The sequence below is a fragment of the Halichoeres trimaculatus genome, unplaced genomic scaffold (assembly GCF_033239565.1).
Source record: "Halichoeres trimaculatus isolate MK-OKI-2021-1 unplaced genomic scaffold, fHalTri1.1 fHalTri1_scaffold_8, whole genome shotgun sequence".
Classification (NCBI taxonomy): domain Eukaryota; kingdom Metazoa; phylum Chordata; class Actinopteri; order Labriformes; family Labridae; genus Halichoeres; species Halichoeres trimaculatus.
This window is the reverse complement of record NW_027437186.1, coordinates 26678246-26690704: the sequence shown is the minus strand read 5'-3', so window position 1 is coordinate 26690704 and position 12459 is coordinate 26678246. Positions and strand designations below refer to the sequence as shown.

At 39.7% G+C, this 12459-nt stretch overlaps 1 protein-coding gene across 3 annotated transcripts in view; it reads left to right on the top strand.

Annotated features, from left to right (window-relative positions):
• Positions 1-1157: 1157 nt before the first annotated feature.
• ptk7b (protein tyrosine kinase 7b) overlaps positions 1158-12459 on the top strand; it is a 91724-nt gene continuing 80422 nt past the window's right edge. The window contains exons 1-2 of one of the 3 annotated variants that reach the window (XM_074675477.1): positions 3524-3852; positions 3978-4145. In XM_074675477.1, the coding sequence (XP_074531578.1) occupies positions 4025-4145 (121 nt within the window). In that variant the 5' untranslated portion in view covers positions 3524-3852; positions 3978-4024. Of the gene's footprint in view, positions 1195-3523; positions 3890-3977; positions 4146-12459 lie in introns of those variants that run through there. The other 2 variants (XM_074675475.1, XM_074675478.1) reach the window with 2 other exon arrangements.

The following is a 12459-nucleotide window of genomic DNA, read 5'->3' as shown; positions in this document are numbered from 1 at the left end:
AACTGCTGCTTTCTTGTATATGTGTCAGCCCTGTGATTGACTGGTGACCTGTCCGGGGCCTCTCGCCCTTAGACTACTGGGTAAGGCTCAAGCCACCCGCAACCCTGGACTTAGAAAAAATATACCTCAATGCAATAGCTGTTATCTCAAGCAAAACTTAGTTTAAAATGTAAAAGTTTAGTGAAGCAGCAACCCTGGAGCTGAAGATTTAGGCAAAGTTAGAACTGCAGTTCTCTGGGTGTCCACTAGAGTGTCTCTGGCAGTGAGTCAGTCCCCATAGAGCTCCATGTTTAAAGAAACTGCAGTGTCCACAGAAGTCCATTGCTGCGTTCCATTTATACTCGGAACTGAGAAGTAGGGAGTGGGAATGACGTCATCTGCGAGTTAGGCGTTCCAGTTGCCAAGTCGGATAAACTTGCCATAACAGCAGTACTTCTGTATATACACATCAAATAATACTATGTATACGGCTGATTTGTTGCGACAAAAACTAGTCAGAGATTCTAAAATAAAAAGAATCTAACATGAGCTTAAAAATTACCCCTGAACTGGTAATTTCACACTGGGAATTCAGGGGTTGTGTGGGTGTTCGACTTTCAAGTTGGAAATTCTGACCCCTGGGGGCGTTCCAGTTAGGCGTTCCCACTCGAAACTCGGAAATTCTGAGTTCTAAGTACAAATGGAACGTCGCACATCTCCTGGGGGAGGAGGAGGGGGCGTATTGGAGGGTGCGGCCTCTTTCAGGGTGCCCTCTATTCGTGCACCCTGACAGTTTGGAGCTGCCAGCTCAGTTTAGCAACTGTCTCTTTAAGAGCCTTCAAAGAACTCAGGAACTTAGTGTTCTGGAAGCTAAAATTCTGGAATTCTGGAATGTTTCTCCAAAGATCAAGAACAAAGCAGGATGTTTCTGATTGGTTGGTGTTAGTTAATGATGCTCTTATAAAGACATTCACCAATAAGTGATGTCACAAATTGAGTCATTCTGGTGTGACTTGTGAAGAAGTGTCTCATCCTGGGATTACTCCGACACAAGGTTACCTCACAGTTTGAAACTTTGCTCACGTTTAGGATCAACATCCAACATTTGGACTTTCTGTTTGTCTAGGAAACAGTATGTCTGCTGTGATTGGTCATATCAGTGTTTTTGTTTTACAGGAATGGAGCATGTGAACATGAAGGAGGCCAAGGATGGAGGTCAGTCTTTCTCACCTTTGACCTCTGTCATACATTTATCTTTTTACAAAGTCTACCCCCAAGAAAAACACCAACAAGAGCTGCAGGGAAAAACCTCTAAAATCTTTATCATCATTTTATTACTCACATTATTCAAGTTTTTCTCTTTTTTTAAATGTGGCTTATTAAGCAATACAAGTTTATCACCTAACCATTCCCAGTTTAAATAAACACAGTATTTGACAAACAAAAGCATATTTATTCCTTAGTTGTAGTCTTGTGATCTAATCTGAACATTTTGTAAGAACTTCAATTTGTAAACAGTCTATTATGCCTTCATTGTTTTACATGTTAAACTCGCACAGCCTTGATAAAGAAGTCTTTATGTGGATGTCAGATAAAAGCTATTCTCCCTAAGGAGACGGACCTTTAACCTCAACAATTACTCTGACAAATGTGGAAATGAAGGAAGCTTGTACCTCAGAGACAATGTTTAATTGCAGGAACAATTCACAGTATCTATCTCTATTTTTATTTTTCGTTTTTAATCCCTGCACTGTTACTGACCTGGTTTGTAAATGCACTGCTGTGAAAATACTTACAAATTTATTTCTGTAAGTATGTTTTGTACAAGTGAAAAGTAAATTAAAAATCTTCATATCAGTTCTTTAAAATTGTTTTTCCTCCCATTGCCCATTGGAGGGCGCTAATGTTACACAAACAGACTCAGCAAAAAGAAAAGAGAATTTAGATTGGCAGATTTTTTGACAGCTATTGAAGATCCCTTAAAGAGACAGACACTCAATAAATACAGATTTTCTGGTCATAAACTGGCAGTTGAAACTGGTCAGTACAGAAAACAGTGGTTGGAGAGATTACAGAAACCTGTTTGAATTATAAAAATATTAGAGACATATTTTACCCAAATTTACAAATGTATGCCCTGAATTTCTTTATGTCTCCAAAAGTAACAGAACCTAATTCTGGGTGAAGAGAGCGCTACTGTTCAGCTGTTAAATGACTATAAAAGACAGTTAATAGGGTGTTGATGGGAAACAATGTGTATGTATGTATGTTTATATGTATGTATGTATGTATGTATGTATGTATGCATATATGTATGTATGTATCTATCTATCTATCTATCTATCTATCTATCTATCTATCTATCTATCTAAAGCAAATTTTGGCTTTTATTAACAAACGATGGAACTTAGTGGCAAATTAATTGATAACAATAGCTACATTTAAAGGAGAACCAGAATAAGTGACCAGACTGAATATCAAACAAAACTATTGAAATTAGATTGATTAAAATCCAAATACAAAAGAGATAAAGTATAAACAGAAATCTATGACCCATAGGTCAAAACATCATCAACACTTGACTTAGGAAATACTCTCAATTTTTACCTGTGCAATTGTGAAAGTTTTTTTTTCTTCTTCTCCTTTTTTAAATTCAATTATTTATAATTTTTTTTAAAATTGTCTACTTGTTTCTTATGTTGTAAATAGTTTTCTCTCTAAAAGTAATTTATCATCATCTAACGAAGCATTGACCATGTGCCACCAGGAGATGGCGCTGTTGTTTTCGTTATCCAGGCTCAGGTAAACGGACCGGAAGCTTAACTATAGAACGAATAGGAATGATGTAAAGTTATCTAAAAGAAGCAACAATTATCGGATATAAGATATTGGGATTTCAAAACTAAAGCAGGAAAAAAATAAAATGGAAATGTGCAGTAATTTCCCTCAGGAAGTTAAATAGACTAAATTGAAACTTATGATAGACTTTTTCCCCTTCTCAATAAACAATTCTGAATTTTATACATTCATTTATGAAATGATGATGTAAAACCCCACTGTTTAATACAATGTTGAGTACATTGTATCTGAATATTTAAGTATTTATATCAAATATTTATATTGATTATACTCATATGGATATAAAATAACTACTGGATGTTAGGTTTTCAAAGTGTTGGAACTGAGAAAAGTTCAGGATAAATACCCCTGAGAAAATAAAAAATCTCTGAGTGCTTTAACTCAAATTTTACCAAAGCCTCTAATATGCATTCTTTTTAGTTTGTATTTCTGATGTTTATTGTCTCTCTTTTTATTGACAAAATCATGAATTTCATGACAATAATCTTTGCAGGAGGAAGTCATTTTCCTAAAACTAAAAAGCAAAAAGTTAGTTTTATGCCAATACTTTTTTTTATATTCCAAAGAAATATCTAAAAAAAATCTTCAGACACAAAAGGAGTACATTGAGACACACTAAAGCGTTCTGTCGTTTATTTTGAAACTCATTACCGGAAGTAACGTGCTAAACTTCGTACTTGACGCTGTGGCTGAAAATCACAAGCGGTGGGAGGAAGCCAACTTGGATACGCGGCGGAGAGTAACTCGGTGTGTTCGCGGACAGAAGTGACCGGCGCTCGGTGGATCAGGACGCGGCGGAGAGCGGACACCCTCCCCGGGCTGTGATGAACCTCTGCGGGCTGGAAACTCTCCAAACCTCCGCTCTTTGAAACATCTGGAGGATTAAACTTCGCTTCAAACTTTCCGCGCGGCTTTTCGCTGTGGACTCGTTCAGTCGTGGGTCCGTCTGGCCTGTAAACCGGAGCGTCCTCCACATGTTTGAGCCCCGCTTCGGTTAGTCTCTACAGCAGCCAGGTGAGCAGGCCGTGGTTCCCCCCTGGGACTTGCGCAGGTAACATAGCGAGGTTTACCTTTACGCACGCGGTGACGCACGGATATCTTTGACGCTCCCCTTCATTCGCCCCGCGGCTCTCCCGCAGGAGAAGACAGAGAACCCGGGGAGAACCGGAGCAGCAGGAGGACGGTCATGGATGTACCCGGAGAGAGCGAGACCCGGCTGGGGAGAGTCGGGAGGACCCCCACGGTGGGGAGGAGCAGGAGAGCAGCAGCGGAGGCGATGTTGGCTTTGGGATTCTTCTGCTTACAAGGTCTGTACTACGATATCAACACCCCACACAAAGCTTGCACTGAATTTCCTTCGTATTTTCATTCATTTTTTTGCTTTTAATGAAGAGACGAGCTCAGTCTGCAGACTCTCCCTGCTGCAGACCTAGACACTGACCTCCCTGCTGCTGCTGCTCTGAGTTGGTTTTGTGCATCAGGAGTGATATTTCTGAGGATGAAGTTGTTTGTTTTTCTCTCTTTACCTTGGAAAAGGGCTTTCATTTTAGGGTGAAACTTTAGGGGCTGTTGTGTGGGGGTCTGCGTATAAAGTGGGACTCGTCCCCCTCCCCCATTTTGACCCCAGTTTGGGGGGAAAAACAACAAATGCAGTCGTTGCGTGAGTCTGCCTGGAGAAAACTGAAGAAATCTTTGTGTAGGGAGAAACTCATTCTTTAGAAATGAATATCCACTGAGAATATTTTGCATCACATCTTTCAAGGTTAACTTTGCTTTTTCTTGCTCTTTCTTTGTGTTTTGCATTCATTTCCACTCCAAAACAAACTCCTCCTTTTTGCTCACCTTCCTGGCAAAGACTTCTGATGTTTGATCCTCGTAAAAACTCCTCAGCTTTGCACCAACATCAACATGACATTGCTCAACTTGAGTTTACCTGCAGCACATCAGTTTGCACGCCAGTTTTTATTGAAAAAGAGATTAAATCTCTCATTATCAGCATTTTAAATGGCGCAAGATGGTGTGTGAAAACATCTGCAGAGTGCAAGTGGGAGATATTTCAAGTGGAGGAACACCTGCTTTTAAAAATGGATCTTTTGAAAATATTTTATGGAAAAAAAATTTCTCACAATTTTTTTTACTTAAGCATGGATTAGACAGGGACAAATGTAAAAGCAGTGAGGGATGAAGTTAATACTGCAACACATCAACCTCATCACTTATACGATACAGTTATCAAAACCCGTGCTTCAAATAAAGGCATGCATGTATCTTTTAAGGTGCTGTTTTCTGTTTTTGTTCAGGACTGAAGGTAGATTTGTAATGTGAGGAATGACGCACAATGTGTAGTCATGACCATGACTCAGCCTCTTCACCGATGACTTTGACCACCCAGAGGGGTGTGGGTCATGCACCCTGGCACAAGACAAATCTGCTGCATCCAAGTATCAGATTTTGAATTCATTGTGAGTTACGCCGCTTTTACATTTATCAGCTGACATTTTTTTGCATCTTTGGTCCCTGGTCTCAGTTCCTACCCTTGGCTCTTGTGTTGTTGGGTCCTGTTTTTTTTTTCATTTTGCTGATTTTTTGCTTTGATTTTGTGGTATTTTAGATTCTGATTTGGTTCTTGCGTGTATTTTTTTTAATTGACTCTGAAAGCATGTTGTAAAATCTCGTTTTTAAGGTTTTATCTATCTTATTATATGCATTATTATCTTTCTACCAATGTTATTGCCCTGTCTATTTTAAACCCCATCCATCAGTTTTACTGAAAGCATTACCCATAATAATCAGAGACTTTTTTAATCCAAAGAGGACAATTGAGTCACATCAGTTTCTCTTAAACACAATAGATAACACAGTCAATACAAAATTAAAGCAGGATAATGATGCACAAAGCGCTGGGAATTTAAAAAGTGATGTGTATAAAGGACAAAAGTCCAAAAAGGTTCACACTTACAAAGAAATTAAGTGATATGCAGCAGAATTTTAAAGCATGAATATTTTCTATGATACTTAAAAGCTGAAAGAAAGCTTTACTTTTTCTGGCAGGTATTTTCATTTTGATTTAGATGCCAAAACAAATGGTGAATATGGTTAGTATCGCCGTATAACACGGTTTATGTACAGTCAATGAAGTGTAAGAACTGCTCAGGTGTGCAGGAATGCCGCAGTTTGATCTGAACAGACAACATGAAAAATATGAAGAGGATACTCTGCTTTAGTGTGTTTCAGGTTTATTAACATTAATGCAACATTAATTTTAAGGTTAATGTGTCAGTTGGCATGATTTTTCAGTTTAATAGACATTAAATAGCTCATGTAGGATAGAGGAAAGGAAGCGTGATGGAGCGTTTTCATCCCTCTCTGACGTGCCTCTCAATATTCCCTGGAGAGAACTTCCATCTCACACTCTGCTGTTTGTGATTATCATATTCATAACTGTGTGTTTGCATGTCTCAGGGAAAGGGTGGGAGGGAGACAGAGGAACACGACACGGCGCCCTCCCACATTGTTGAAACCCTCTAAAGTTCGTAACCTCTGAGTGGTGTGTGAGGGAGGCCGTGAAAGGCGTCTTCCTCGGTGGTGTGAGGAATGCTCTGTTATCCTGGGGATCATGAACTCGACGCTCATCCTGTCACAACTCAGTCAGGTTTATCTGATCTGTGGTCTGAGCGTGGTCTAGCAGTGATTGTGTTGTTCCTGAGCCTTCAGCGCTGCCCTGATGGTCTGAAACATTCCTGTGACAGCGTCCTCTCCCTCCTCCCCCCTCCTCAGCCCCCAAACGCTGCCCGCCGCATGAATGTGTCCTCTGTGTGGATCAGTGGGGGGGCTGCAGGCTGCTGAGGTTTGTGTTTATATGACTGGTGAATAGAGCCGAGCCAGGTACACTCTCCTGACAGCTTCAGACACCAGCTATTTTTAAAACCCCCCAAGAGAGTGGAGGAGGTAAGATGGGGGAGGAAAGATGGCGGCGAATGCAACCCGTTCTTAAAATGGTGTTTCTGAAGCGCCAAAAACACCAAAACACTCCCAACCCCCCAGCCTGTTTCTGATCTGAATATGAGACTCTGAGCTCAAACATTTTCACTGATCTTTTAATTCAGACTCTGCGCTTTGTTTCACCTTCCTGTGAAAGCTTTTCAGCGTTTTCACCTGATTTCTATGATTTCTACTCAAACCATTAGCCCATAACCAAACAGAGAAAGATTATGTCCATTGAGTTTTTTTTTTTGGAGAGGTTAGTCAAGTTTGTAAAAAATACCAACCTTCAGGTTAGAATTCCAAAAAAAAGTACTATTTGGGAGAAATGTCAAATTTTTCTGGGAACATGTGAGAATTCCCAGAAAAATTATACATTTTGAGTAGAGGTCTCAATTCTGTGAAAAAAACCCACTAGTCTCAGGAAAAAGTTGTAACTCCAAGTAGGGCTGAACAGTTGATCGAATAGAAACCGACAATAGAACACAATTTTAAAACCCAAAAGGCTGCAAATAAGAAAAAAAATAACTTCATGTACACTGACCTGGAGAGGGATATTGTAACCTGTACTCGATCTCCCTTGTAAAACCAGAAAAAGTCAATATGCTGTTTTTTCTGGCAAAGATATTACATGTCTACAACGCTTGAAGTTAAATCAGTAAATTACTCAATATTCTACTGTGAATGTAATAGTTAAATAAAGATTTGTAATTTGTCAGGAAAGAATGTTTATATGTTGACAGTATCCTTTGTTGTGTTGGTCATACTATAAAATGGTTTATTGCTTGTGTTTAGTGAATAATCTAGAAGTTAACACCCCCCCCCCCCCCCCCCCCAAATAAATAAATAAATAAAAATAAATAAATACATAAATAAATAAATGAAATAAAATAAAAAAAATAAATAAAAATAAAATAATAATAATAATAATAATAAAAATAATAATAAATAAAAAATTGCATGCTAAAACACAATCACAATATTGGTTAAAAAAAACCCGCAATAAGTTAGCATCTCAAGAAAACCTGTTGGGAGCCAGAGACTTAAATGCAAAGTTGGAGGAAAAAAAATGAAATTCTGAAAAACTAGTCAGAATTCTGTAAAAGTTGCAAATATCAGGAAAAAAAACACATGAAAAAAGTTGCAAATGTGATAATTCCAGGACAAAATGAAACAGAAAATAAAACAGAGAGAAAAAAATAAAACTTCTTGAAAAAAGTTGTGATCTTGAGAGAGTTCAAACTGAGAAAAGGTCAGGATGTAAAAAAAATAATGTTGGAACTTCAAGATTTAAGTCCAAAATCTTTGGGGAAATACTATTTTTTCCGAAATATCGTACTTCCAAGAAAAAGTTGTAATAATTCTGAAAAAGATCTCAATTTAAAAAATGTTGTAATTATCTGATTTGAGAAAAAAAATATAGAAATTATTGTAAAAAAACAGACCCCTTTTAAAATGTCTTAATTCCTGAAATGTTTGTTTCAATGAAAAATCAACCCATCTGAAATCTAAAATTCAGTTGAAAACACTTGAAAAAAGTTTTAAATCTGAAAGAAGAGTCAGAATCTTGAGTAGAATTATTCAGAATCGAGAGGTTGTCAGAAATCTTAGAAAGTAATCATAATTTTGAAGACAAATTTGCAAGTTCAAGAGAGAGTTTCTTAAAATGGCTGTAGTTCCAAAAATGTTAGAATTCCTGGAAAAATGCTTGTAATCATGGGATAAATCCAAATTTTAGAGAAAAAAATGTTTATTCTGAAAAGAAAAAACAACATTTAGAGAAAAAAATGTCTCCATAAAAATAAGTCAGAATCTTATGAGTAAGTTTTTTGGTCGCCCTGAACCTGTTCTGTTTAATCCAATGGTTTAGATCACCAGTAGATGTACTCAGAAAACAAAAGCTCACATCATGAAAAGAGCTCTGGTAAGTGATGATGTATGGTGAGCAGGTGGTTACTCTAACTCTGCTTTATTCCAGATGTTTCTCACGTTATGAAGGATTCATTGGGTTAGTTTTGAGGTCTTATGAGTTACTTTTTAATCTTATTTTTGATCTCACGTTTTTACCAGGTCTGAGTCTGTGGATCAGAGTTTCGGAGTGAGAAGGTAAAAATGTGACTGATGTTCGGGTATGTAGTCTTGGTTTTCTCAGGTACCTCTCGACTGTTTTCAGAAAGCTTTGGCTCTTAGTGCTTTGAGTTCAGCGTGACGATGAGACGAAGCAGAAACGTGATGAATGAAGAATAAGATCCTCCTCTGAGCGAACATCAGAGACCTGCAGGAGCAGCAGACTGAGACTGGGGGAGGATCCTGAGGGTCTGCATGCTCTCTGGTTTCTTGTCATTTATCAGAGCTTGTTTATTCAGGTTCATGTTAAACCTTTTAGACCTCAGAGTCCTTGGTATGTTCACTCACAGCCTGTCCTCCCTCAGGAGGATCCTCTTTCACTCTTAGAGGTTAAGATCCTGGAGACCCGATGTCTCGAGTGAGGCGCTCGTCTGTTCACGGTCAATGGGATCTTTCCTCCTCAGTCCTCTGTAAACCTTCTCCTGATGAGGTTTAAGTCTCCTGTAGTCCGTAGGTTCCTTGCCCAGGAAAAGTTCAATCCAGAAGTCCAAGGACTGAAACGATGGGACCAGTTGCCTTGGTCTTGTCTGATTGGTTCCATACTCATAGCTTTCTGTTGAATTATGGGTAGTTTGAATGTTTGAGTTTGTTGTAAGCAGTGAGGACAGAGCGACTCCACTGGTCAATTTGTGTGTAAAAAAACTGGAGGAAATATCCTAAATAAGTTCCAGGAACTTTCCTAAACTTTGGTCACAGGAAAAGGGAGAGGACTGCAAAGAGATTCAAAACCAGCCCAGCTATTCAGTGGAAACAAAGCGCTAGGATCCAGGAACCAGGTGACCCGTTTTGGTTTAGGTTGAGTTTGACGTTGCAGGTCTGTAACTTCCATCTTTACCCTCCTCGTCTCTTGGATCGGCTCCCTGCTCTCAGTGATAACCTTTGGCATCATTAACACAAAAGAACATTAAATTCCGATGTTTTTAGAGGTTTGACTCAGCGCTGATGTGTCCTCTCCGTCTGTTGTAAAACTTTACGATAACTTTCCCCCCTGCAGGCAGGTGTGAGGCCCTGCTGAGGGGAGCTCTCCTCTTCTGAAACTAAATCCCTGTTTTGTTCCCACATCGGTGCCAGAGCGTGAGCAGCGCTGCATTCAAATGCATCTGATGGAAACGTGCAGGAATGCCTCATTTGGCTCAGGTCCGTTTAGAGGAGGAGGAGGAGGAGGAAGGGGGAAGAGAGGAGAAAGGAGTCTGGCATGCCGTTGCATAATCCCAGCACCCGTTAACTCTTTGTGTCCCAGGGCTGAATGAACTCGTCGCCTCGTCGGGCCACAGGAGGAGTGACAGCAGGCAGCTCTCAATCAGCCTCAGCTCCTCCCTCTGAGGCTGACGATTTAACTGGGCTGAAAGGAACTGGTGTTTAATGTGCTCGGCCTTCAGCTGGGTTTGATCTGCTGATGAAAGGGGCCAGTGGTCTACAAGTGACCCTGCAGACGGCCTGTCGATGTTTGGGGAGAACATATATTTATCTTTTGGAGCTCAGGAGTCGGCAGAGCTCTGCAAAGAGGGAGGGATTGGTTACTCTCTTTGAAATGTACACCTCATGGTCCTGGTCCTGGTGCCTGAGAAAACCTGCAGAGCTGGGACTAACCTTGTGCAAGCCATTATAACATGTTTGCTGTTTGTCTGTGTGGCTGAGGTGCAGAAATTAGTTCATTTTTGTGCATTTGAATCCACTTTTGCATGGTTCTGATTCAGACTATGTGCCAGGATATTTCTGATGTCTCCAGGCTTCAGAGGAGAGTTTTCTGTCCTTTAGACCTTGAAAACGGGAGTCATCCAATCCCTGACTGAGTGCTGGTCAGAAGAAAACTTGGTCTAAAGACATTTGAAAAAGATGAATCTTGATGAAAGCCTCCAGTTAACAGGGTTACTCTTTATACTGAAACACCGGTTGATCTTTGCCCTGACTTTTAAAACCCCATCTTCGTCCTCTCTGCTGTGCCTTATTCTTTGCTGGTTGTGACTTCACCCTGTGTTAAAACAAACCGCCTCATTGATTGATGTGGCGTTGGTTCTCTGCTGACCACGGTGGTCTAACCATCTGTGCCTCAGTGTTGTGGCGTCTTCTGAAGTCTCAACGTGTTTGTGCGTCCTTGTGGAACAGCGTCAGACTGAATCAGGTCACTGCTTTTGTTTACATTTTCCACATCCAGCCCGTGGTCTGTTTCAACTCCACAGCGTCTCTGTGGTTTTGGTCAGCCGCCTGTCCTTCATGGTTTTTTCATGCAGCTGTAAAGCGTCAGATTTTATTAAACATATTGATCACAGCGGTCTCTCTCTCAGCTTTGGTCCTCATCATCTCTGTGGCCTCTGTCTCTCATTTCTTCCAAATATCTTTCACTAAAGACTAAACAGAACAGATGAGACCATATTTGGTGAAGTTCAGTCCTCGAGAAGTTATCCTGAAGGCTTCTTTAATCTAGGGGCTTTAATGAATACATAACTGGATCATCTGCATATGTTGTGAGTGAGCCAGGCATGTACAAACAGAGGCATGTCAGTGTTGGAGCAGAAAACGACAAAAGCAACAAAACTGTATGTAATAGTATGTCATGAAGGACTTGCTTCCTGTCTTGCAGTATCATAATACTTCTCAGCAACTTGAACAACCTTAGATCTTTGATTTGGTCTACTCTGATTGTCTTCTTACAACTTTCTGCATCATGTACAAGTCATCTAAGGCTGACACAGGACATCAAAACTTTGTGTAGACTGATAACTTTTCACTGAGGTTTAATCCTGAAAGATTGAGGTTGATGTTAGGAACTGAAATGCATAACCTTTATCTAAACCAGCAATCATGTAAATTTGCAACTAGGTCTGGATACCCGATCTTGCACCTGATCATCTTGCTTCTTTTCTGTGCACCCGTTCAACAATGTAGCCTTTTCTTTACCCACAAGTGTTAATCAAAAGCTAAAAATCTGTAGTGCTTGCTTAGCTCAGTGTTGCATCATGCGCCCCATGTACAGAGGCTGCAGTCCTCAAAGTAAGCCCAGGTTCAAACCCAGCACTGCATGTCATCGAAACCCTTTTTCGCCCACTTTCCTACCTCATATCTCTGTCCTACCTTCTAAATCAAGTCATAAAAAGCCCAATAATCTTTCCAAGAACATCTGAAATCAGTTTATTTTGAATCTCTTTCTACACATGCAAAAATGTTTATCAAATACAAATGTTAAGTGTACTTCAAGGAAGCTCCAGATCTTTGCTGCAACACTGACACACTTAAAATAAAATCCAAGTTTTAAAAATGAATGCATTAAAAAATCATGCATTCTTTCTTTTCGTCCCTGCATGCATCATTAAACTTCATTTTCCTGCAAAGAAGTGGCTCAAAAGAGCAAAATATCACACTAGGTGTACGATTTATAACATGGAGTTAGTTGTTTTGAGTCTTTTGTTTCTTCTGCAGAGAGTAATCGGTTCATTCATAGTTTCTGCTCTGTAGAGGAAGGACCAGGATTAAAACCTCTCTGCTGCCCAGAAAAGTTTGAGAGGATTTATCTTT